Source organism: Vespa velutina, chromosome 18 (assembly GCF_912470025.1).
Source record: "Vespa velutina chromosome 18, iVesVel2.1, whole genome shotgun sequence".
NCBI classification, from domain to species: domain Eukaryota; kingdom Metazoa; phylum Arthropoda; class Insecta; order Hymenoptera; family Vespidae; genus Vespa; species Vespa velutina.
The window spans coordinates 4208186-4236168 of NC_062205.1; the positions used below are offsets into that span (position 1 = coordinate 4208186).

General features: G+C 37.1%; 1 protein-coding gene across 3 annotated transcripts in view; it reads left to right on the plus strand.

Annotated features, from left to right (window-relative positions):
• The window catches only part of LOC124955304 (serine/threonine-protein kinase S6KL-like), a 38158-nt gene extending 10376 nt beyond the window's left edge, over window positions 1–27782 (plus strand). Inside the window, exons 9-10 of one of the 3 annotated variants that reach the window (XM_047509543.1) lie at window positions 24659–24883; window positions 25005–27777. In XM_047509543.1, coding sequence (XP_047365499.1) covers window positions 24659–24883; window positions 25005–25121 — 342 coding nt within the window. In that variant the 3' untranslated portion in view covers window positions 25122–27777. Of the gene's footprint in view, window positions 1–6101; window positions 6315–24658; window positions 24884–25004 lie in introns of those variants that run through there. The other 2 variants (XM_047509545.1, XM_047509544.1) reach the window with 2 other exon arrangements.
• Window positions 27783–27983: the final 201 nt, after the last annotated feature.

Below are 27983 nucleotides of genomic sequence, written 5' to 3' on the forward strand. Positions count from 1 at the left end.
CTTTTCTCTTTCTTCACTCTTCTCGTCTCTTCCCTTCCTTTGCCCCCTCCCCCCCTCTCTCTTTCTTTCCTCCAATGTTTCCGCGTCTTTTACTCTCCCTCCTTTCTCCCCCACATCCTCCGTCTTCGTTCCAAGCTTTTTCTTCCCTCCCCCCTATCCCTCTCCTATTATACAGCGTGTTCTCCGATTCAACTTCTTTTCGTTCTACGGCCCACGCCGTCTACCAAGAGACAACCAAGATACACACCATCGTCGTAGTAAATGACAAAAAAAAGATCGAGAGAAAGAACGATCTCTGAAGATTTTTGTGTCTCCCTATGAATTTCTCGCTCTCTTCTTTGTCTTCTTTTTATTTATTAAGCTCATCCGGTGTGTGCGCCTGTGCTCGTGCCTCTGTCCGTCTCTTCTCTTTCTCCGGTTCCTTTTGAATATTAGCTAAATTCGAGCAGTTAAGGGAAGTATCGTTTCCTCTTATGGGTCATTACGGTCTATCACGAGGACCTCCCAGTTGCTTAAACGTTATCGGTGATAACATCTCTCTTGATCTTTATCGCTTTAATATTATCTCGTTGAATTTTTTTTCTTCTTTTTTTTTTTTTTTTTATTTAACAGTCGCAAACCTGAACAGGTATCGGGAATAGAAATATTGCTTTTATTTTAATCAACACGGAGAACTTTGTCTCGATCGATGGACATTTCTTCTTATTTATGATCGATTCAAATCGATAGATTTTTTTCTTTCAATTTTTTTTTTCCAGTGTTCTATTTCATCGATCTACATACCTATTCACCTTTTACATAAGTCTCCGACAAAGTTCCGTTCCGTTCTTTCGAATCGAAACGAACGGACGTGGTCTGTCACATCTATGCATCCGCGTACGTGCGTACTTGGACGCGCGTATACATCGTCCGGAAAGTCTGCTCGTCGTACAGGAAAGCTCGTAAAAATTTTCTGGAGCCAATGTAAATTTGACCGGACGAGTTGTCGACGCGTTGTCGACGAGTATCGACGAGCCTTCGACGATGACGTGATTCATCGTCGAAGAAGGGTTCTCATCCTCTGCGCTTGCACGCACGTGTCATAATTTACGCATACGCCCTCGATTTGCGAGTTACACGCGCGTGTGCGCCCGCGTGTCGTGTCATTATGTAAACATCCAGTGAACGCGTGCGTAGAGCAAAATCTTTCGCTCGAATCGTTCCATGCAAAATGAACTATCAACCATCTGCTTTTTTCTTTTTTTCCTTTTTAACAGACAAGTTGGCATTTTTGTTCGTAAGTTCTTTTTATCTTTCGGTAAGAAAAACAAAGAGAAAAAAAAAAAGAAAATATTTTTACGCACGGACGAATTCCTTCCTACGATAATCATGAAAATATCGTATCGAGTTCTGATAAATTCGTGCTTTTAAATATTAACCTTTAACGCGTGCCTTTCGCGTAATTTTCTCATAAACTTTGATTTTGCGCGTTCGTCCTAGGATATCTTCCACTGGGAGGTCTATCCTACGCGTACCTATTGTAAAATGAGAATCCAAAAGATTTTACTTAAAATAACAATTTTATCGAAATATATATACGTATTCTATCTTTATGTATTCTACATATATATGTAGGATACATGTATGTGTTTTCCTTCGGGCGAAGGTCGATCGAAATCGACGATACCATGGGTCTCATCGACGGTCAAAATGTACCTATACGGATTGACTTTTCTCTCTCTCTCTCTCTCTCTCTCTCTCTCTCTCTCTCTCTCTCTTTCTCTCTTATGGGTTGAGAATCCGCTCGGAGAGTAACCTCTCTCTTCGAATTCCTCGAGAACGAGAGGCTAAAAGAGAGGTTCGTGTGTGTGTGTGTGTGTTTTTATGTACCTAACAAAGCTATGCATGATTTATCGAGCGAGCTATTACCTTTTTGGAGACGCATCGCTAACACATCTACGTTGATAGGATATTTTCTATCTTCTAAGCATTGCTAATTCGTTGTACATTTCGATACGTCGTGATAATTAACGACGAGACACGAGTATATAAATATTGTAGGCTATTCATTATCGTAGACTGCTAGTATTTTTCTAATCCTACCTCCTCCAAATTAATGCTTTTGAAATTCTGCGGTTATTTCATTTCTGTTATATCGCCGATAGAATCCACTTGGAGATTTGGACGCATCGGAAGATGTCATTTCTGCGATGCCATATCGAAGGCATTACTAAGAAAAGTCTATCGTTAAAGAAAATCACATTTCCTGTGTCGAAATTGTACATTCCTCCCTTGATCTTACGCCTGTCTATTGGACTATAAAACTGACTAGTATTACCAAGAAACGTTTGTGAGCTAAGAATAGACTTTAAGTTTGCCCGAGGGAAAGACTTCCTCTTTTTCCCCTTTCATCATCATCATCATCGTCATCTTCTTCTTCTTCTTCTTCTTCTTCTTCTTCTTCTTCTTCTTCTTCTTCTTCTGTTTCTTTATCCATATTCTTCGCGAATCCCTTTTCTTCCTGGTTCTGCTTTCAGCTTGTTTCGAGTAAACGCTTTACAACCGGCGATTGCTAACCGTTACGTACCGTTAGAGACGTCGCCATAATCCATATCGACTACTCGCTATAATATGTGCGTGTGTATATATATATATATATATATATATATATTTCTTTTTTGTCTCTTTTTGCTCATAGTCGATCGTATCCTATCGAAAACCTCGAGGTTGAAAGAAAATGACAGACGCGAAAAGAATGAAAAAAGGAAAAAGAAAAGGAAAGAGTGATCTCTAACGATCGAAGATTGGTAAAATACTATAAATAGATATAGTTTGCGTCCTCGCAATCTAGAGTTACATAAAGGTGACTCGAGCTAGTTTGCGCTTAATTAGCGGAAAATCGATCGGCCATGGCACTTTTCGTTTCCTTATCCTCGTACTTTTCTCTCTTTCTTAAATACGATGTTTCGCAGTATTCCATGATCAGCATCAAGGCCGAAAGAGCTCAACGAGCCCCGTTAACGAAATAAAAAGTTTAACGCGCGTGAAAAGGAAACGTGTTGTCGTCGTCGTCGCCGTCGTCGTCGTCGCCTCCGTCGTCGCCGCCGCCGTCGTCGCCGCCGTCGTCGTCATCGTCGTTGTCGTCGTCGTGTCACGTCGCGGCGAGATGTAATTCTTGGAAACAATAATTAGCTATGCTTAAGAAGCGAACGAGAGCTCCAAGATATCCGAGTTTTTTGTTCAAATGTTTAATAAAAATATTTACTCTTTTCGCGATCGAGATCTTCATTTCAAGGATCGACGGAAACGTATCGTGGAAATCTAGTAAATGAATAATCGACGCGTAAGAATCTTTTTTCCCTCTCATTATCATTTTTTTTTCATTTCCGCTTGAAATAACGAGAATGTTAGGAAATTTACAGAAATTAAATTTATTTTCCTTATGTAGAACCATTTAGTTGGCTCGTGAACGTTATAATATATTATAATATATCGCTCGTACATAATTTGTAATATTTAGTTAGCTCTTTCTATCATTATTATTAAGATTTATTGACAAACGACATTCCTCGAGTCAATCATTTTAATTATTTGATTAATCGCAAGTACGACCAAGATCTTTAAATCGAATATGTGTTTTTTTTTACCGACGATAAACAAGTGTTCTTCGTGTCATTTGTCACTTCACTCTTCATATCTTGTAGGATGCAATAACGCTCATGGCATTAACCTCTATCGATCTACGAGGTAATCATCATCCGATGAATCATTATTCATGATATTTCTGTGCATCGCGTTGGATCAGCCGAGCGTTGTCCTTCGAAAGAAGCTATGACCTATCTATCTAATTTATGAGAGATTATTATGTGCGAAACGAGAACTTTGATTCTTTCAAAATAGCCGTGGCCTCCTTGGGTTTGAAGGTTTCCTTCTTTTTTCTTCTTTTTTCTTCTTTTTTCTTCTTTTTTTTTTTTATTTATGTACGTCTTTCGCGTACTAATCGAGATGATGCCTTCGATCGTTAATGTCGTAACTTTTTTATATGTCTTTATCAAAGTTTTCTTTTTAAATCGTGATTAATATAGCGATAAGAAATAAAAAAAAGTATATTCAATTTTTTACAAAGAATAATAACAAAGAAAAACGCGTATCGAATACGGGTATGGAAAATCGAAGAGAAGGAAGATTCGAAAGGGCTTACGAGGTGGATCTCGCGTTTAGGCATATCTAGTCGACCTTGAATGCTCAACTTCTAATTTTAACCCAAACTGGATCCGGTTTTTGTCACGATGCGTTCGGTGTCAGGGTTTGCCAGCAACCAAGCAACCGGCTTCGCCCGCTCTCGCTTATCCCTCTCCCCCTCTCTCCCTCTCCCTCTCTTTCTCTGTAATCGATTAAATAATTAATATTCCAGGTCATTTATGTGCGGCTTAATTCTTCTTATTCTCCTTCTCCTTCTCCTTCTTCTTCTTCATTTCTAGTTATGCTTTCACGTTTTTCATCTCATATCATTACGTGGAATTTCTTCTCTCGTACGACGAATCTCCCCTTTGGAATTTCTCCGTTTGATTTTCATTTTCGAATTTATCGAAATCATTCTAATCGTCAAGTATCGTTATAATTTTTATATCGAGAGATGTCAATTTCTTTACTTCTTTCTTCTTCTTCTTCTTCTTCTTCTTCTTCTTGTTCTAACGACGGAAACGTTAACGAACGAACTCCGACGACGTGAACTTTGTTGACCCGAAACGCTGGAGCGCGAAGGAACCTACGCCGTGGTAGTAGAACATCCTAGAAAGTAACCATAACCAAGCAATACCCCTCACCTTTTTCTTAGCTAGCTCCGTGGGTAGATATCGTAGAAGAGCCTCGGAAAATTTGATGGATTCGACGATATCTTTCGAACGATTTCCTTCGTTCGAAGGTGTTTTTACAAATACAAGAAAAAGAAAGGAAAAAAAATCAAGAAGAATGAGAAATATTGTCCCTCCGATTCAAACGAACGTCATTAGTTCGTTGGTACGTTGATTCTAAAAGTCTTGAATAGAGAGAAAGAAAAGATCTTTCTCGAGAGAGGGAGGGAAATAGAGTCGTCTCTTCTTTTAGAACTGCCTTTGCAAATAGGCTCGCTACTCGTGCAATGTACATCGTGCCGTAGACATTACACGGCATTACGACGCGGATCGTGTAACGTTATGATTATCTCGCAAGGAGCCCAAGGTCCGTTTCTGCTTCTCTCATCCTTTCCAGGCACCGTAATTGTTCTTTCGTTTGACGCGCGTGCGCCACCACCACTTTCAGATTATTCATCTCCGAAAGAAGCGAACATTTTTTTCTTTTTCTTTTTCTATCTTCTTTTATCTTCTTCCTCTCGTCGACTTATTCTTTTCATTTCTCTTCTTCGCCATTTTACTCCGTCGAGGATGTGCACGAAACTAAATTTCACGGGTGAAACTCGAGAAAGCAGGAAATCCTGCGTTTTCGTGCGTGTCCGTTCTTTTGATTCTACATTATTTTCAAACACTACGATATTATTCGCAACGAAGTCTTTGCTCTTTTTTCTTTACTTATTTTCACGCACCTTTTGTTTCGTTAGCGTTAAAATTACTAGCTTATTTCGGTAAAATATTCGTCGATTTCACGGGTACTTGGGGGAATTTCGTTATTACTGTCTTTCATCTAATCTAATCTAATCTAATCTAACAATAAAAGTAACCTTTGATTATTTCGTTCAACATATATATATATACATATATTAATATATACATATATATATATATATATATATATATATATATATGTATATATTAAATGGTAAGAAATACTTGATATATTAGAAAAATAATCTATCCATCTTTATCTCAAGTAACATTTGCAGTAAATTAAAAATATTTCACATCTTATCTAAACCTTTTTGTAATTACTGTCAAAGAATATTCCTCTTTACTTGGAGAGAAATAGAAAGAGAAAGCGTCGCGTGTCTCCGCTTGCCTCCTTTTATTTCATCCTGGTCGGTCCAAAAGAGAAGAAAGAAAGAAAGAAAGAAAGAAGAGAGGAATATGCATTCAATTACCATTCTAATGAGATTTCTACGAGCATAAGTAATTTTCTTACTGGTACAGAGTCGGGAACCTTGAATCCGAGCCGGACGACTAGTCTTTCGAGGACGCTTAGGGCTGCCGTTCTTGGCATGGAAGCTTATAGCAACGCGATGTTGTTTCACTGTGGTACGGAGGGAAAAGGAAAAAGAGGGTGAAAGAAAGGACGAGAAGAGGAGGAGGAGGAGAAGAAGAAGAAGAAGAAGTGGAAGAAGAAGAAATGAAAGAAGAAGAAGAAGAAGGAGGAGGAGGAGGAGGAGGAGGAGGAGGAGGAGGAGGTGGAGGGTTGAACAGGCGAGTCGAGCGAGTCGTGGATACGTCGTGCTGCTAAAGCTAAGTTAGGATGAGGATAGCAGCGATTATCTTAACGATCCCCTGCGGCAAAACCTGAACGGCAACCCGTTCGTACCCCCTGCTCCGCATACAATCCCCCCTCTCTCTCTCTCTCTCTCTCTCTCTCTCTCTCTCTCTCTCTCTCTCTCTCGCTCTCTCTCTCTCTCCTCCTCTTTCTGTGCTGTGTTTAAGCTAGCGTCGCTCGGAGACTGTTGCTGAAGCAGCCGTTTCTGCTGCCGTTCCTATCGGCCGTTGTTGTTGGCCAAGCAAAAGGAAGACATCGGGTCCATCGAGCCAACTGAAAATAGCCTACCGTAGCCTTTGAGAAGAACTTGGAACCAGAACTCCTTGCTTCTTCTTCTTTTTCATTATTTTTTCTTATTCTTTCCTTCTTTATAGTTTGTACGTTCAATTTTCACAAATCAACGGTAGTTTCAAATCGTTGCTCTTCTAACTTTCTAATAATTACATTATTTTTTTTTACGTTGTAGCCAATTGTACGTATAAAATGACATTTATCATCTTAATAATTAATATATTTTATGCTAATTGTTAGAAATACAAGAAAGAGCTGTGTGATACGTTCGGTCGTTATGGTTATTCGGGATAGATTGATAGATAAGGAAAAACTAAGATGACCACTTTATCGTTTGTCTCTTTTCTTCAGGCTCTTACCTCTTTGTTCTCGGAATTGCGTTTCTATAACGTTTCAACTTGTTTATTTGTTTCTTTGTTTATCAGATTGCTACAGGTTGCACCAACATCGTTAATAATTAGTCTTTGAACGATCAAGGTCGAAGGTAAATGATTTCTGGATCGATCTGTCGTTGCTGGAAAAGGAAGAAATGGTAGGAGCGAGAGAGAGAGAGAGAGAGAGAGAGAGAGAGAGAGAGAGAGAGAAACGTAGAGGGGAGTCGTGGATCATAAGGACGGGGTGGAGAACAACGGTCGTCGGCTGGCCGTACGCTGATGTTACACAGGTATTACAGGTATTATCTGTATTACACGTATTACGAGTATTATACGGACGTACGTGACCGACCTCGAGAGAACAGGCTGGTTCTCTTGTCCCGCCAACTCAACCTACTCACTCTCCCTCTCTTTCTCTTTCTCTTTCTCTTTCTCTTTCCCATCCCCCTCTCTTTCTCTTGCTCACCAATAGACTCTTTTCTTTTTTTCCATTTTTGTAGTTGTCATCCTGTTTCTTCTTTTGAACTTTTATTCCATTGATTTTTCTTTTTTCACTTTTTCCTTTTATCTTATATGTTTAAACAGACGATTAATATAATAATAACGAGGAGAGATAGAGGGAATTAGCTCGATTTATCGAAATTCTCAGAACTTTATCGAAGAAAAAAGATTAAGGGATATTCTTGAGGTGCGACATAGCAAAAAGGAACCTCTGAAAGGCGTGCAAAGGCGACCTTTACGAACCGGTCCGCTGCCGAGTGCGTTTGTATGTCGAAACAGGTGCAACGAGCGTTGCACGATCGTTCTGCATCCTGAAGCTTCCCTCACACCGATGAAATTCCTTTTAATGCCTTTCGAAAGATCGCTCGGAAAGTATCGATTTCTCGATTTTTATATCTAAGCGAATCAGTTTATGCAAAGAAAGAAATGAATAAATAAATGAAACTTGTCAAATATTATTAGATCGAATTAGAAAGAGGAAGAGGAAGAAGAACGAGAAGAAGGATGAGGGCTTTGATCGCGTATCGAGATACCCTAAGAACTCGTGTTACGTTAAGAACTCGAGCAGTACGATGTCGCATTGAGAATGATCTCGTTATGTAGTGCATGACCTTAACGAAACCGGTTGTAGGAATCGATTTGCATGACCAACTTGTTGCACACTGCACGATGAATTACGTCGCGATCGTTTTGCTTGTCGTTGTAGTCGTTATCGTCGTCGTAGTCTTAGCTTCCTACGTCTTGATCGAGAAAGAGAAAGAGAGAGGGACGGGGAGGGAGAGAGGGAGAGAGGGAGAGAGAGAGAGAGAGAGAGAGAGAGAGAGAGAGAGAGAGAAAATCGTAACTCGAATTATTACGAAGACATAGGCGAAGCTTTCAAGTTTCCGCCATTTATTATCAATCGTTGATCAATGATTAACGCGTTGTTATCGCTAGTGGCGCCCATTCACGCAAGGTCTGTATTTGCAATGCCAAACGGTTCGTAGAATACCAGTTGCCATAATCGATATGCCTCTTACTACGCAAATCCAACTCAATCCTTTCGATAGGTATGAGAGTTTATTTTTTTTACTCGAGTATATTTCATTCTATTTCGAGCTATCGATAATCGTTTGATAAATAATCGACGATAGAGCTAATCACGTGGACTTGTTTTTTTCTTTTTCCTTAAACGTTTCGATTTATAATCGAAACTGATCTGACATAAAAAAGAAAAAATAATAAATGACGTAATCACTCGAATGATTTCAATATATAGTATGTATATATAATAAGATGTATATCGTTTTAACGTTTCAAGATTTCGTAGAATGAGATTCGTGAGGGTCGGAAATATGAAAAGAGGAAGACCGCTGGAAGAGGGGAGAGAGAGAGAGAGAGAGAGAGAGAGAGAGAGAGAGAGAGAGAGAGAGAGAGAGAGAGAGAGAAGAGGAAGGGGAATCAGATCTTACGTTCATGCTACATAAGCATATTTATATGCTTGTCACGTGCGAGACAAGGTGGAACGAAGACGAGGATTGACACGATGATGCTTCGATATACTCCATTCATATTTTCCCGTCACAACTGACGGCGGCGATCACTATCGCTCGATGAATCCTCGAGTGTGTCTTACCGATTGTCCTAGTCTGTCTTCCTTCTTCCTTCCGCTACGTCTATTGATTGTCCACTTTCGTTCACTTCCTTCATCTCCTTTATTTTCAACTCATTGATGTCTAATCTTACGTAATTTGAAAAGGTTATGGGAGATAAAAGGATATCGTTTCTCTTGATTTTAGCTTAAAAAGAATCACGTCGAAAAAACGTTTATAACATCATCGTGATTGTCTTTGTAATCAACCTCGTTCTCTTGCCCGATCACGAAATACGCGGCGGACTCGGCCGCGAACTTGCGCATACTTGGCTTCTTTGTATTCAGGGTCATTGGCGGTGATTCGATGATGTCGTCGATGAACGATCGATTAATATATCCGGTTTTAAGTAAGTATTTATCGACGTTAGTTGTTCCATCCAATCGTACGTCATCTCGTTAAAATCGAGCTGGCAATAAATGTGAATAAAATTGATCTTGAAATTATTCTTCGGAATTGAATAACTTGACTCTTTTTTTTTTCTTTTTTTTCCTTTTTTAATAATGTTTAACATTTCTATAGATATTTAGTATGTAAGTACATTTATCGAGCTCTCGTTCGTCATTTTTTCCTTATGCACACCAAACTTTCAACGCTTTATTACGTAAGAACGACAAAGTGTACTGCGACGACTGACTTGGTCAAATATTTAATTCTCCGTTATAAGTGTCTTGTATTATGCAAAATGACGCGAGTCTCAAAAGTAAGATCTCATGTTGTCCGTCTCTGTTTTGTCAACTTACTTGTCGAGAAGACGGACGTTCGATCGAACACGTTACGACGAATTCGTACGACGCATATTGCTGCGTCAACGTTTGCCAAGGATCGTGCCAATAAGACGAAGAGAGGTACAGAGAGATAGAGATAGAGAGAGAGAGAGAGAGAGAGAGAGAGAGAGAGAGAGAGAGAGAGAGAGAGAGAATGAGGTGGGGGGAGAGAAAAATATATAGAATTCTTTTTACGTAATATTTGTATTTCTTACTCTTCAAAACTCACCAACGAAGACTGAACTCGAATGTCTAGCTCAAATAATAAAAAATCCTTCTTCTTTGTCACGTCTTGTTATCTCGAATATATTGCGTGAGTACAATAAAAGTCATTAAAAAGCGGTTATCAGATTTTTGAGATCCGTTATTATTCCACTTTTTGATACAATAATTTCTTTCTCCGTGGAAAACTTTTCTCCCAGTCGTTCTCTTCGTGGGAATAAACTCTATATTCTTATTATCGTTCTAGTACTGTTCCACTGATGATACTCCAGACCCTTCGTTCATGACAAATGTAAACCTTTGATAATATCGCTTTCCCCTCCCACGCGTGTAATCATCCCTATTCGATGTTGGGAGGGTCTTCAGTGGTGTCAACAAATTAACCAATAGGGACCCATAATCTTTCGAACAACGACAAACAAGAACTACGCTACGAATTATACAGAGTTCTAAGTTTTCTTTTTTCTATTCTTTTTAACAAATTATAAAATCATATTTTTCTACTATCTCCCTATCTATTAGCACCTTTTTATTTCAGTTTATAAACAAAATTACGAATAAGTATGATGAAATATTATTACATTTTCGTCAAACATTTTTTATGGTAATTTCATTGAGATTAATTGAAAAATTCGGTCTCGTCTTTATTGCATCTTGGTTTAATAACTTGGACAATTTATTTTTATTAGAAATTTAAAAGAGACGCTACTGTGTGTGTGTGTGTATGTATATATATATATAAAAGACTAGAATCTGGTCTCCCTTCTTAGAAAGCAAGTATCATCAGGAAAATAAAACAAGCCATATTAAACACTTCGAACTATCGTTCCATTATCATCATGTTTATTTTATTCTCATTTCCATCGATCGTTTTTTTTCTTTTTGTTCTGTGGCTCGATAAAACGAGTCATGAATAATCTCGAACGTTTCTCGCATATTCTCGTGAAAAAAGATTGTTCGGAAAGATTCACGTGCGTGCGTGTATCGCGCACGCACGAGATCGTTAATATTTTTAGTGTGACTCGTCGAGGAGAACACGAAGAAGAGAGTTAGGTCATCATTGTCGTCGGGAAACGATATTCCATGCGCGATGTCCTTTAACGAAGGCCGCTTGTTACAGTCGATAAGTGGGCTTGCGATCGTGAATGGAATCGTATCGCTTCGTTTTTCAAATTTATCGATACCGATCGACCGATTCATGGCTAAATAAATAAAAGTATATATTTTTTTTCTTCTCTTTTTAATCGAAAAAAAAAAAAAAGGGAAAAAGTAATTATCGATCGAGCGAGTTTTTTTTTTATTAATCTATTATATAAATAATCTCATTGAGATATCCTGTCTTCCCTCTTGCTTTTACATAGAAGCAACTCGTCGAAGGCGTAGAGACGAGCCAAAGTTGTTCAACCAATGATCAAATAATAATTGAAAAAAGTGACGACGAAGAACTGCGAAGGTTTCGTTTCCTACCGTTCAACCTTGCGTAGTGTCAATTATGAAAAGCGTGCTAATTGCGTAACACCTGTTTCTCTAACGCCCGACTAAGGACGACGATTTACAATTAGACTTGCAAGACTTATAGAGCACTATTGTAAAGAAGAAAGGGGAAAAAACGAAAATGTAGAAAAAGGAATAGAGAAAAATGAAAAATAAGCCTAGCCCACGTACATATCGATGTTATATATATATATATATATATATATATATATATATATATATACATATATATTATATAGATATTACGTATGTCGTAATCGTAATAAAATCCGTTGTAATAAAATCGAAATAAGTGCCAATGTCGGGGACGTTTTCAAAAACGCGAAATGCAGCATTATCATGCTTGTATCATCATCGTTTTATTAAGAAAATTGAAAGCGCATATAACGCCGATCTTTCTCTTTTTATGGTAATCTATAATTATGCAAATATTTTTTTCGATCGAGAATTCCTACATAATTCAAACGTTTTTCGCTCTGATCATTTTTCCATTCTTTTTTTATTCTTAATTTGTTTTCCTTTTTTCTTATGACCATCGTAATCACGTCTAAGACTATTTTAAACAGTTCAATCACGATGATCGTACGCTGATATAAGTATACCTACTTTACATATGTATGAATGGTACATTTTTTTATATCTTTCTCCTTCCCTCCTTTAAATATAAAATTGATTTTAGACGTTCGATTAGCTCGAAATCATCTCTTACTTTCTTTTTTATTCCTTCGTAAGCAATCCGAAAGGATCTCTCCTTCTTTCGAATTTATTTCGTTCTTTCGTAATTCGTGTCGATCGATCATTATACACGAACCGCAATGCCCCAGGCTGTTAAAATTTAATTATTGAATGATAATCTAACCATAAGTTACATATACATTTTCTATCATGTTATTCATGTTATTTTCTATCATATTATAATGACCCGTACCGATTACGAGTGCTGCTTAGAAGATGAAGAAGAAGAAAGAGCCCAACGGACGAACGTTACCGACGACGTCATGTCAATAGCGATTTTAATACTTTGGTCTTTATTTTTTCTCTTCATTTTATTTCTTACAATTAGTATGAAATACATCGATCATTAAGACGAATGCATTAATATTTCGATCAGACTATGTTCTTATCTCGATTATCTGAATCAATTGTCAAGTAGATGATTGTATGGTATGACTTTTTCTCTAATCGAATTTTATAATCTCTTAATCGCATTAGAAATCTTTTCTTCCTCGTTTGAATTTTCAAGGATTGTCATTAATGAACGACGTAGTAGGTACAGACTCGACTAGGCTTTAAGACTTTATTGGTAGTCCAAGTGCGAAGTACGAAATACAATGGACGACGTTTCCAATTCTTGACGATTCTCTTCAATGTCAGTGATCGCGCACGCTTCTGTGTTGTCGGAAAGAGGAAAAAAAGAAAAAAGAAAGAAAAAAAAAAAAAAAAACATAAGGAAGAGAGAAACACACCGATCGACGAGGATTGCTGCATTTTCGTCTTCGTCGTCGTCGTCGTCGTTTTCATCGTCTACTCTTTTATCGATAATACGTGATGAGGGTACGTCAATTCAGGGAAAAATAATGTGATGAGCCAACTAATCGTAGAAGAGAAAGAGAATATATTCTTCGTAAGCAAAACTGAGAGATAAATACAAATTAGAAAGCATATTTAATTAAAACAATAATGATTGTTCAAACAAAAAAATTGTTCTATGTTTATCATTATAATTACTATTGTACTAACTATTATCTTGAAGTAAACGATCGTTGATCAAGTTCAATTTGTAATTAAAAAGATTCATTTGAAAAATAAAGAACATAAATATCTAATTTGCATCGATATGCAATTGCTAAAATTACTCTTATAAAGAATAATTATTACCGAAAGCATACTCTCAAAGTAACATTTTTCGGCTTCCTTTCATTCTCACCTTCTCTTTTCTCTTTCTCTTTCTTCGAGTTCGGCGGAAGTAGTGTCTGTCCAACGAGACGGATGCCCGAAAGAAAGTTCTCGAAGTCAATTCCGTAATGGTCCGAGGTAGCATTGAATTCAATTGAATAATGGCCTCGACGAAGCGTGACGATGTCGGTGACGAGGAGGAGTCGTGTGATGGGACGAATGGGGGGCTCGTCGAAGGGGTTGCCGAAGGGGGAGTGGGGTCAGAGGGTTGCTCAAGCGGGCGCGAAAGGCAGCCGCGCCGATCATTATCCATCATTCGGACGATTACCGTGATATTCCCGCGGCATTCGTCTTTAACGCCGTTATTCAACGCGTCGCCCTGCGTGAAGAATCAACAGTGAAGAAGAAAAATAGAGAGAGGGAGAGAGAGAGAGAGAGAGAGAGAGAGAGAGAGAGAGAGAGAGAAAGATGTTTTGAGACGGCGAACTTGAAGAACACGACGAGGTAATGACGGGGAGATGAAACAGAAGAGTTTAAAAATTATTGGTATCTTTTTCTTTATCTCTTTTTCTCCCCCTTTCGTTTTGCTTTTTTTTTTTTTTTTTTTTTTTTAACAATTGTAACAAAGATGTCAATACTTGTATGAAATTCTTGGGTTTCTCGGAACTAATGGACCATTTACTAAACCATTATTTATATCTTACAATACTATACGTAATGTATAAAATTTGATTTGGCCAGATCTTACTATATTTCTTATGCTTTGCTCTTTCTCTCTCTCTCTCTCTCTCTCTCTCTCCATCTTAATTATTCTCGTTTCTCGCGTTTTAGCGTGATTCACTTTCCTTAGAATTTGATGACTCGTCAGGAGGAAGCCAATCGTCGATTCTCAACGAGATGTACGTACGTTCTTATTATGCGCAAGATACGACGAGTTAGCTATCGGTACGTAAAACACGAGAGGACGTTCGTAAAGCAGCCGGATAGAGACTCGTTACGACTAGTTTATTCCTCGTTGTTATTACGCATTTCATAGAATTTATTTTTAATAAATTTTACTTTAATTATTGCATTCCTTTGAAAGAAAAAAGAAAAAGCCAAAAGAACTCGAAAAAGATCGATCGATTTGTGAGGATCGAAATATTATCTCGTGATACGTTAGAATCATTCGATATAATCGAATTATATTTCTTCGAGGTTTCGTTTCTTTCCTTCATTTCAATTAAACTATATCCTCTTTTAATATATTTGAATTTAAATGAACAAGAATCGTTCTGGCAAACGAACTATTCTTATTTCAAGATGCAATGATAATCTCAAGTTATTCTCAATAGCTTTTGTGATAATATAAAAATAAAACAAAATCGTATAAATTTGAATGGAAGTTGACAAAGTGGGTTTTACTATTTTCCTAGCGAATAGACCGTGGAATTAAAGTGGATATGCGGAACGAGCTTCCCATGTTCGTTGCTGGAATCGCGAAGAGCACAAACTGGGAGTGCCGGTGTACTTCTCTCTTTCTAGATGAAGGAGGAATAGGAAGAAAAATAAGAGGACGGCCTGCCGCGGCCGGCAGGATTAACGGGTGCTCGCACGAACGACCGAAGAACCTGGCGCCAGTCTCTAAATTAGCTGCTTCGACGTGTCTCGGGAACGTCGACGATCTTTTCTCCCTTCTCCGATTTTCATCTTTCCTTTTCTACCATCTTCTAATGCTTCGACAGCATGTCACGAGTTTTGCCTCGATAAATTCAAAGGGATTATATCTACCATTGATTTAACGTTTTCATAAATACTCCAGTGTTTCTGGTAAGAACGGTAAAGACCATTGATTCGTATGTTTTCTTTCGTTATAGATAAACTAATTACGACAAATATGCAAATTTTATAAAAAAAAAGAAAAAAAAGAATCCGTAAGCATTGTCCATCAAATATTTGATCGCTAATTCACGTAAAGTAACGGGAATGGATTGGAATAAGAATTTTCCACAAAAGTAGGCTAGAGATATGTCGGACCTTTCATGGACGTTGTTCGCACGAAGTACGTACTTTCAAGGTCCGGGGCAATGATATTAATAATAATAATAATAATAATAATAATAATAATAATAATAATAATAATAATAATAATAATAATAATAATAATAATAATAATAATAATAATAATAATAATAATAGTAATAATAATAATAATAAGAAGAAGAAGAAGAAGAAGAAGAAGAAGAAAAAGAAGAAGGAGAAGAAGAAGAAGAAGAAAAAGAAGAAGAAGAAGAAGAAGAAGAAGACGAAAGAGTAGAGAAGTAGTAAGGGAAGGTAATGACAAGACTGTGGAGGATGAAGCCAGTCGAGAGAGCATTGGAAGAGAAAAAGGACCAAGGAAGAAGAAGACGAAGAAGAAGAAGAAAATAGAGGAGGAGGAGGAGATGGAGGTTCCTCTCTCGGCCGGTGAAGCAGGTTTGGCTTTTTGCGTGGCGTTCAGCAACCGTATCGACGCGAATCCCCGTATATGGAGGCAAGCGAGCAAGAGGACGAGAGGATCAAGAAGAGGATGGGTTAAAAGCGGCCTGGTAGGGCTGCAAGGGACGAGAACGAATGAACAACGAAGACGACCAAGAGGAGGATTGTGCTCGTAGCAGCATGTCCAGAAGCTTCGTCCTTCGAGGTTTTGCCTCTTTCGAGCCAAGTTCACCGACCTATTCCTGCTTCCCTTCGTTCCCTTCTCTCTTTATGTCCCTTTCGTGGCAACGATCGAAGACGAAGGTACTTCGAAGCAACCGGCCAGAAAAAAGGATTACTTAAGAATAGTCTCGGAGCATTTATTTATCACGTCTAATCGTATTCGAAACGATTCTTTTTTTTTCCTTTTTTGTGTTTTCTTTCGGCTTTCTTCGGTCTCCATCTTTCTTCCTTTCTTTTTTTCTCTCTCTTTCTCTCTCTCTCTCTCTCTCTCTCTCTCTTTTTTTTCTTTCTTTTTATACAAGTCTACTCTTGGTCAAGATTCTTTCTCGTTCTCTCTTTCTACGGACAGTTAACGAGTTTTCGGAGCCTTGGGGTCCAAAGGTACGATCGAAGAAGAAGAAGAATAAGAAGACGAAGAAGAAGAAGAAGAAGAAGAAGAAGAAGAAGAAGAAGAAGGAGAAGAAGAAGAAGAAGAAGAAGAAGAAGAAGAAGAAGAAGAAGAAGAAGAAGAAGAAGAAGAAGAAGAAGAAGGTCCTAAACCAGTAATAACTTGAAAACCCTCCGATGGTCCATGATATAGTGCTCAGGACCACAGACTCGAACGTTGTTGTTGTTATTGATGTTGTTAGATCTCTAAAAATACAACTTAGTTCGTGCAAGCCCTCCGAAAGATTCTTTTATGTAGAAAAGTCCGTCTGGTTTCTCGGTTATTGTTATTAAATGGATAGATCTCGATCTTCGATAGTGTCGATCATGCCAAATAGAGGAAGAAGAAGAGAGCAATCATTCAACTTCTCGCGTATTGTGCGTATAAATAAATTTGCATCCGATGATCGTGGAGGGAAAAGAAGTGATATCTCCCGTAATGATGTCCACGGACAAGGTGCGCCTCTTCAAGGGAAGAAACAACGCACGTTGGACGTATGTTGAATGCACAAATTCGTGGAAACCTCGATACGTACTTAAGTTTGTTTCTATCTTAAGGTCCGAACGATCGTCTTTGTTGGAACTATCTTGTTTCGATTTCGTTCCGATTCCGAGGATGTCTTTACGATAATGGAAGTTCTACAAAAAAAAGGAAGAGGAGAAGAAGGAGAAGAAAAAAAAGAAGAAGAAAACTTGTCTGGAGAGAAAAAATGAGAGAGGGAGAGAGATTGTTCTTGAGATTTCGAGAGTGATACGTTCGCATCTTCGGTATCGGAGGCTTAGTAGAAGAAAATAATGTTCGCAAGGCGAACCAGCTCTCTGTTTCTTTTTACGCTCGTTATGTCCATGTCTTTGTCGTGTCTCTACGTGTACGAAAGAGAGAGAGAGAGAGAGAGAGAGAGAGAGAGAGAGAGAGAGAGAGAGAGAGAGAGAGAGAGAGAGAAAGAAAGTAAACCCGGTTACCAAGTCCACGCATAAGCAAGGACTCAAGCCTTCTCGTAATCGACGTTGAAACGCCATTTTGGTATCAGAATTCTTCTCCCTTAGAGATCAAAGAGAATTCTCAAGAGTTTTGTAAGATTCCTCGATGATAAACTTTTAAAAATTCTCTATAGATAACAAATAACTTAATTTAACCGGTGCCGATCGATTTGGTTTTCCTCTTAACAGACCTTTTCTTCGATATTTTAAGATTCGATCGGATCTAGAGACCAAGAAAAGCGCAATATCCTATTATTCCCTACGCGTATCTCCTTCGACATTGCAAAAACTCGATGGCGATGCTCGTGAAGGCATCCAACTCGAACCAGTCCATCCTCCTTTCCTTCTTTTTTCTTTTTTTTTTCTCTCTCTCTCTCTCTCTCTCTCTTTCTCTTTCCCTCCCTCTTTCTATCTCTCTTCCTAACGCAGGGACGAAAGACGGCTCGCGTGCTACGAGCTTCGCGCCAGACCCCTTCGGTAATACCTTCGCCACCGCTCTTTACCACCACCTCTCCAAGCAGATCCATTTATAGATCGCGTGCATTAATCGCAACGTGCGTGCCTATGTCCATGCACCTCCTGTGTATCCGTAGGGCTACGATAGCCAATCGAGTTATTATGACATTTGTTACCTTGTTTCCTCGAGAGGAAGGAAATATCTTTGGAGATATTTACTTGATTGATATTTTTTCATATTCGTTACTCTCCTAAATTGCAATTTTGTTTTCTTCTTTTTTCTCTTCCTGCAGCGTGAAATCAAATTGAATTTCTCGATGACGACCATTCGAGAGAGAGAGAGAGAGAGAGAGAGAGAGAGAGAGAGAGAGAGAGAGAGAGAGGGAGAGAGAGAGAGAGAGGGAGAGAGAGGGAGAGAGAGGAAGGGAGATAATACCAATGCGAACGTGTATATCTTAAATATTATTCAGGCCGCGAGATGCCGTGTCTCGTGAAACAGGTACGCTCGTTACATCTTCTCACGAACAGTATTAGCGAGGGAAGCATGAGATAACCGCTATCTTCTCTTCGGTGTAATTACCCTAAGCCTGCTTCTCTATGTTCTCTCATTGGATATATGTATCTACGTAGCTACGAATGAGCTCGTTTCATCACCTAGCTATCCGAGCAAGCTATTTATATATCTTAGATTACTATACGTACAAGAGTTTTATAATATTAGATATAAATCGTCAACATCAATCTTGAGCTCGAGATTATATTGCAGGTTTTGCTCGAAACAAACGGTCGTTGTCGTTCCGGTCATCACCATACATTCCGGTCAGCATCATCGAGATCGATCGAGATTATTATTTTCAATGTTTTCGAGATTAGAATTAACTCCTTTCGAATAATTGTCATCTTTTCTATGCCGAATTTTATATCAAAGTAGAATACGATACCGATCATGATTGGAGAAAAACAATATACATCATTTTCATCCATATTTCAGTAATTTATGTATCACAATGATATATAAATATATGAATCCTGAATGATCTGTCTCTCTCAAGAAAGATAAAAATTAAAGGTAAAACGATCGGTCAGGACATTTCATCGCGGCAAACGAATTCAAAAGGGATTTCACCCTAGCTCGAAGCAACATTCTGAGTTTACCTGCAGCTACAGGGCAGGTTTATAAATAGCAGCAGGAGGAGGAATCGTTGCAGCATGAGGATTGCACGAGCAGCTAATACGCGATGGCGATTACTACTGGCGCCAGCAAAGTCGGCTCTTTGTACCGGACTTCTCTCTAATGGCAAACCCTATGGTTAATGGGAAGTTAATATCTGCCATGTGCTGGCTACAGACTACAGTCTTCTTCCTCTTTCCACGCCTTCTTCCTTACCTTCTTATTCTTTTTATCCTTTTCTTATACCTCGATCGTCCTTTTAATAGAAAGACGAAATCTTATAAACTGCGTTCTCTTTGCTCTATCTTTATACAGTTTGTATACTTATACACGTTATTCTCTATGTTAATTTCCCATTTAATAGAATCGAAGAAGAAGATAATGATTCGGCTCGATACACACACATACACACACTTTATAGTTTTTCAAGAAAAGGAACACCTTTGAGCGTCATTAAATAGGAGACAAATCAATGTACATGGAATCATTATAGAACCATTCTAGACAAAGGTTCATTGTTGGTATAGATCGTGCTAAATGAAGTTAACACAAGAAAAAATATATCCCGTAACGATGGTCATGGAAGTTGCCCAAAGTACAAGCTCGTTATTATACTTTACTTCGTTAGCTTGATGCTAACCTGTCGGGAGAATCTGTTAATTTTGTTGGAGCTTATGTGTTCGCAAGAAATAAATCTTCCTCTCTCTCTCTCTCTCTCTCTCTTTCTCTCTCTCTCTCTCTCTCTCTCTCTCTCTCTCTCTCTCTCTCTCTCTCTCTCTTCATGCGATATCTATAAGATCTGAATTGTAAATTCTCTTAAATTTATGAATCAAGAGATTTGCCGTTATTTCGATTAACGTTGATCAGATCTCGATAGAGAAGTCATCGTCCTCATTCTCGTCTTTACTTTTTCGTTCGCTCGCGTCCGATCGATCGTGTGCTCGAGAGAATTCCTGACAAGGACTCCGCCTTCGGCGCCAACGTCGTTGATGGATTCGTAATCGTCGATCGCTATTTGTAGATTCTAGCTCGATGTCGTCGATCCTACGACTTCTTGAAAAAGCTCGTCATCGTGCCAGGAATAGAACCGGACGGTGCCTTCTCTGGTCGATGCACCGCAACAAGAAACGAGTTTGCGAACGTCGTAACACAACCGATCGACCGTTTCTTCTTCTTTTTCATCCTTTTCTTCTTCTTCTTCTTCTTCTTCTATCTGCTTTTATACACCTGAGAAATCTCTTTCGAATTATTTCAAAGGATATGTTTATTATTATCTCTTGAATTATCGAGTTTCACAATTTCATTTCAATTACGAGATCTTTTTCGATTTTTATACATTTTCAGAGATTTTATATAAACTCGAAGGAAGGCCTGTTTTTCTAGCTTATTCTTCTTCTATCTTTGTTCACGTATCTCATTCGGAACTTTACAAGGAATAGAATTTATGTAATAACATTTATATAGGAGATAATTTGAAAAGTATCGTATTTATCGAATTTGATAATTTCTGATTTTGAAATGCGAAGCAACATCAAAAGTTTTCTTCAATATCTTCATGTTTTCGAACACAGGTCTTACGCAATTGTTAAGATTTGCGTGTGTGGCGAACAAGGCGCTTCTAAAAGTCCTTGTCGCATTTATCGTCGAGCGAGTATCCTCGCGAGTGGAAAAGAAACGGCACGGATAGACGATAAATGTGCGAGAGTGAGCGCACAAGTCTATCTTGGGGCTTCCTTTTTGTTTCGTGACATCCGTTTCGTTCGTCTCTTTAAAGTCTTCAATCGTTTATCTCAAAATTAAGACCTATTAAGTCGAAGTACGTTGACTACTAAAGGTAAAGGTAATAAATGTTCTTCTTTACAGGCTTTAAAAAAAGACGACGACAGTGAAGTTTATTTATATATTTTATTTCGAAAAAATTATATAAGATTAATATTATATATTGATACAAGTCTTATTCGTTTACCCCATACTTACTTATCACCATTTAACAATCTCTTTGATATTCTCTAAAAAAATTCTAACAAACAAAATAGACATAAATGAGTATAAAGGAAGTTAGATCCGATAAATACTTGGTAATTTAACTTTTTTATTTGTTTCCTCTTCTACGTACTGAGGAAACTGGTAGGTTTATATTTTCAAAAATAAGAACCTTATATGTCGCGTAAGAGAGTCAGCCGAGCGGAAAGCTTCAAGCTTCAGAACTTCCTGAAGGACACGCGGACTCTCGTAAAGTTGTACTCTTAGCTAGTGCACACAAATTGTATGCGCTTTAGGAGGGACACACGCATTTCTATATTTCGTTTTTACGTACATATGTGTCGATGTTAATGAAAGGTCCCGCGGATAGTCGCGCAGTACGGTTCGCACCGACAAGTTGAACTTTGAGTTTGAGTTTACTCAGCAATTAGCTGCTGCACTTTGCTATTTCTCTCTCTCTCTCTCTCTCTCTCTCTCTCTCTCTCTCTTTCTACTTCTACTTCTTTCTTCTCTTCTTTTAGCAGCGAATAGAAAGAAGAGAAAAAACGATCGGTTCGAAGAAGACGAGTTCGACGACACGAATTTTTCGCGTCTCGAGGAGCTTTCTTTCGGTTCGTCTAGACGTCGTTCCTTTCGAGAGATTCTTCGTAATAAATCCGGTCTTTTATTAGTCGAAACTTTATACGTCCAAATTGATTTGTTAAATCATTACAATTTTCGATCAGTTAACGCGTAGATATATACGAAATTTATTTTGATTGAAAATCAAACGGATCGTAGAAAAAATATAATGTGTTCCTCATAGGACAAACAAACGAATATTACTTATTTATTCTTGTAGAAGTCTTTGTGAAGAGTTAACCCTTCCAACTCCTATGTCAAGCGTAAGTCAACATAGTATATTATTATTATGATTATATTATTATTATTATTATTACTATGATATTTAATGAAATTGGACATCCTGTATAAGAACAGATTAGTTAAATAATTTAAAGAAATTAAACAAAGAGTACAAAGAATTAATTCGTCTTATCCTAATTAACAGGTTAAGGTATCTACGTGATCGTGATCATGATGGATAGGTGATTTCAAGATGGTAGCAATTGGTGGCGCGCATGCACATACATTTTTCGTTGCAACTATTATATAGGTCCGATCGTACTGATTATCAACGTGTGCGCGTTGCGTTATTCCGTAAAACAGATACTTGAATCTTGATTTCAACACTATGTATTTTGGTATTCGTTGTTTTTTCGACAAACGTGCAATCCAACTGACTGTATAATAGAAGCTAACTGGGATTAGCTATTTAACGTATGTCTCTCGTTTCTACCTCGTTTCTCGTGGCTTTCCATATTGCGACAATGCAACGAGCATAATTCTTGGTCGTAGAAAGCATCCTTATCGCGTTCCTTGCGCATTTCATCCTTTTCGCTTCGACACGAAAGATCGAAAATGGCGAACGAACATATTCACGAGAATCTCATCGGAATCTTTTCATCATGGAACACGTATCCCTGATTCATGATGATAATCGATGATAAATAGACAAATCATACATCATTCAGACGAGAATAGCTTCGAGATATATCTATAAATTAGTGTGACGCCATTAAATCTACGTTCTTTCGTGATTTACGTTGAGATCAAAGAAAAAAGAAATAGAAAAGAGAAAAAAATACGAAGAAGAAATATAAAATCGTTCTAAAAGATTCGTATCTATAATATCTGATCGATCGTACGCTTGTACCGTTATTCTCGGTCAAGGTCCTCGTCGAGATAGAAATTGAAATGTCCCGTTCACCGTTGAGGATCGAATCTTCTTCCTGCCTTTTTTCTTCTTCACCTTTTCTCTCTCTCTCTCTCTCTCTCTCTCTCTCTCTCTCTCTCTCTCTCTCTCTCTCTCCCTCACTCTATCTCTCATTATATCGTTGTCGAGGTTGATTGTAAACACACGTTCAAGTAAAAGACGATAAAGTCATAGTGACTAATGAGGGATTAGTTCGTAGCGATCGGTGAACGTACCACGAGAGGAGAATGCGTGCTGCTGGTGTATTCTCGAAGATCTAGGATGATATTTATCTGAGAGGGCCGACGGTCTTTCGTTTAATATCACGCGTTCTCTCGTACAAGCCATTTAAGATGGCGTTATGAGATAAAATGATAGTCACTACAGAGTAGCGTGTAAAAAAAAGAAGAGATAAAGATAAAATTCATTGAATCGTTGGAGAGACGTTTCGTGACAATGAAATTATTTGATTAACTCAGAGGATTAATTATACCGCGGTTAATTTTACATACTACCAGATTTCTATTTTTCTTTTTAAAAGATTCTACGGTGAATGTTTTTTTTTTTATTTCAGTCAAAATTATATTAATTAAAAAAGAAATCAAATGTACACATATGTGTCAATGTCCTTGAAGAGGTTAACGTACAAGAATAACTCTGCTTCTCTCTTTCTACGATTGACTTGAAGATTTAAGGAAAAAAAAAAAAAAAAAAAAAAAAAAAAAAGAAAAAAAACGAACTACTCGCTCCGTTATTTCTACTTCCTTCTTAATTATACGCAATTCTGATGCGGCGTATTTACGAGCGTTTCTAAGTTCCTCGATCGGCTATTCAATTTCCCGCGATTGATTAGGATCGATCGTCATTTTATTTTTATTTTCAAAATAGTCGCCTTGAAAGGTGCGAGCTTTCGATAAAAATGACTGTACGTGGTATAATGAAAGAAATCCGTAGGCCAGCATAGGATCGCGTGAGATTGTAGCATAGGTTGCGTGTACTATAGGAGAGGCCGGAGGGACACGAACGTGCGAATAGGTTGAGGGTCGCGAGTGGCCGTTGACCCTCCTCGTATGTATGTGCTAGTCGCGTAATATCGTAGCGAACGTAAATACATACGAACACGTTGCCTCTCTGTAGATGCGATAGAATCCACATTGGTAATAGCTTCGCTAGTTTACCGACATTCTCTCTTTCTCTCTCTCTCTCTCTCTCTCTCTCTCTCTCTCTCTCCTTTTCTATAACTCGCGTGCGCAAATATTTATGTACGCGCCCGCAAAAAGAGAGGAGGACAGAGCGAGAGAGAGAGAGAGAGAGAGAGAGAGAGAGACCTTGGCCCTTGAATGTCTCGAAGGAGAGTCGAACACGCTTTTGTTCGTTCGATTGAAAATCCGACTTCGATTATATTGAATTGAAAAAATTCCCTATTCTATTGCAATCTCTCTATCGATTATTCTACTGTCTTTTTTCACGTATATTTTACATTCTCAAAGCTTTTTGTATAAAATAATGATTAAAAGAGAAATATATACACGTATTATTATTTTTTTTAATTGTTTCAGTATCCATCCAATGTACCCTGCGAACTTTTCTCAGATCGCATCGAGCAGAATTCTCCTGTTCCACCGGGGACTCTACCAGCCGGTACCAATCTCTCTCACGCAGCAACGGATCTTCTCAAGCGATTATTGCAGCCGGATCCATTGTTGAGACTCCGATCGATATTAACCCTTCAAACGCTTGCTTTTTATATGGGCTATAGCGTGCAGAGTTATATGTATAAAAAAGTAAATAGAAAAAGAACATGTTCTTATACAAATGAAATAAGTATTGTTGATTATATTAATTTCTTTCTTTTTTCATTTATTTATTTTATTATTAATATTATTATCTTTTTTTTATTTATAGGAATCTCCATTTAAATTATTGGGCCGGTCGAAAGAGCCAATGAAGAATTCTTTGAATGCACAAATGCGCTTTGACTTCGCCGACTTCGACTCCTTCGTTGTTAGAGATCGTTGTTGAACGTATAGAGCAATGCTGAGAGAGAAATCCGCACGATAGTAAAAAATGCAGCGTCTATGTTATATCTCCATTAAATTAATGGGCTAAAGTGATCAATTGTGCAGTATATTTGTTGTAAACCAAACATGTTCAAGTCAAACAGTAAACATACAGCATTTAAATGTTATGTTCACATATGTACCTGCTGACCAGCTAAGAGCAAAACTTGTTAAAATAAGTGATAAGACGATGTTGATTGATTATGAGAATAATATTGGGTTGGCCAGTAAGTAATGTCAGAAGTTTTATTAGTTTGTAACTTATAAGTAAATAACACTAGTGTTGTTTATTCATAAGATGTTTGTGTTATATTTTATATCAGAATATGTAACATTGTAGTATTTTTTTATTAAAGAATTTATTACAAAATATTTAGAATTTTGCATGTAAACGAAAAAAAAATATATTACAATAAATGACATTAATATTCTTTTTTTTTTTTTTTTAATTCCGACATTATTTATCGGACATCTCCAATAATTGCGGGATTGCGTGTTATTAAAATAAATACAATTAAAATCGACGGAAATGTGATTTTCGATAGAACTGAAGTGCTGAAAGTTGAAAAAAATATTACAGAAATATTTATAGAAAAATGAAAATCATTCCGAATTGAATGTTCCATCACCTTAGGAGCTATCTTCCTAGAAAAATATTAATATCTTATAATTAAATAAGGAGCAATCAGAATAGATCAATTTTATATAAAAAAAAAAAAAATCAGCAGATACCTGTGAGCATAAAAAATTTACAACTTTATAACTATCTAAAAATAATAAATGATTTTTGATTAAACATATAAAAATTAATTATTTCATTCACGCATGAAACTAATAATAACGAAACGACAGATTAGAATAAGTGGCATCGAATCTTGCCAATTTAGACGATACTTCGTGTATTCAACATATAAATGCAAAAATATGTTTCTATTGAAGTCTAATATGATAGAAAATAATATTAATAATTCATAAATGATTAAATCAAACTTATAAAACATTATATGTATATAATATAAATGAGAAGCTATTTACGAACCAGAATTAACGAAGCGAGAAGAGGCCTGAACACGTCTGTAAAGCTGCTTGTGCGAATGAGAACTGCGTAACATATTAGTAAGAACGAACGAAGGAAAGTCATGTAAAGGTTTTCAATCGTCCTTTGATTGTTTACATCTGCTTTAACCGGTATATACTTCTCTGAGTGATATATATATATATATATACAAACACATACACAGCGACTGCTTCTTGTTTTTATCATTGTCGGAGACTGGATCGTTCGTAAACATTATTAGTGGGGGAACTTTCAAGCTATTATTTATATTTTAATATTATCTCTCTCTCTCTTTCTCTCTCTCTCTCTCTCTCTCTCTCTCTCTCTCTCTCTCTCTCTCTCTCTCTCTCTCTCTCTCTATCTGTTAAGAGCATCACCGTATCTATTTGAAAAGGGATAAACTTACGTGTGCCTGCAGGATGATTATGTTTCAAATGTTATTTTCATTGTACTACGTAGTTTTCTTAGTTTCTACGCTACTCGGAAAGCTGACAAATATTAGATGGATATTAGTACAGTAGAAAATTAATTTCATGCGAATGTATATGCGTGGATGTATTAGCGATATTTGCATCTTTACGTAAGAAAGATATCTGTATGTATATGAAAATCGTATTTACGACGAAATAAAATCGAACACGATTAATTAACGAAGTATTATTAATAAGAGCATCGTTAAAAGACAAAAAAAGTATCGATAAGCAGCGAAAATAAAGCTGGAAAATCCGTGAAATAAGTATAGTTCCAAAGGAGAAGCCAAAACGCCAAAATATTATTATCACGGATACCTTTTAAATAAGACGATACCACGACTTGCGAACATGCATGCGTGGAAATCAGATTTTGGAATATCGATTGATATATAAAATAAAGATGTAGGTTAAAAAAGAATATACTAATAACCTGTAATTAACGAGACGACGAGAAGATTTGCTGCGACTGATACGAGGAAATAATTCCAAATGGCGAAATCACCAATAGCGAGAAGAGTAAATGGACGTAAGCGCAAGCGTAGTACGTCGGCTGTCACCATCCCATTCCCACGAAGCACGTAATTTTTCGATTTATCATATGAACATCATGGAAACATCAAAAGTATGATATAGGAATTTAAAAATTACCTAAACGTATACTATGTTAGATGAAATAAAAAAATTTAATCATTAAAATTCGACAGCTATGGAGATATACCTCAAAAAAATGAGAAGAAATTTAAATAACTTATACTTTCGATAACTTTATAATTATTTAAATAATGTATAATGAATATGGGATACAATGGATCAATATTTCAATGATAGATAATGGTTTCGCATTAATATTACATTGCTCGTAACACGCTCGTAACATAAAATAATTTTAACTTAATATTAAATTCATTACAATTAATGGTCATAGAGTTGTTGGCTACACGTGATATCGATAAAAACGAACGATAGATTGACTTTGACGAATATCGAAATAGTTTACTTTTGTCTTCCGAAGGATAAACATCGAAACTCTCTCTTTCTATACAATTAAACTTAAATAAATCATTATTTCGATAATTTAAAAATTATTTAAAGAATTTGAAACATACGCGGATTATAACTAATTAGAATTTAAACTAATAGCAAATTCATTTAAACATTAGGTAGATCAGAACAAAAATATTTAAAAAAATATAAATGAATATTTAAATAGAGTTAAATGTTCAATATAATATTACATATTTTTATGACGCGTTGAACTTGAAATATTTCCCTTTCAGCGTGCGTTGATGGTTTA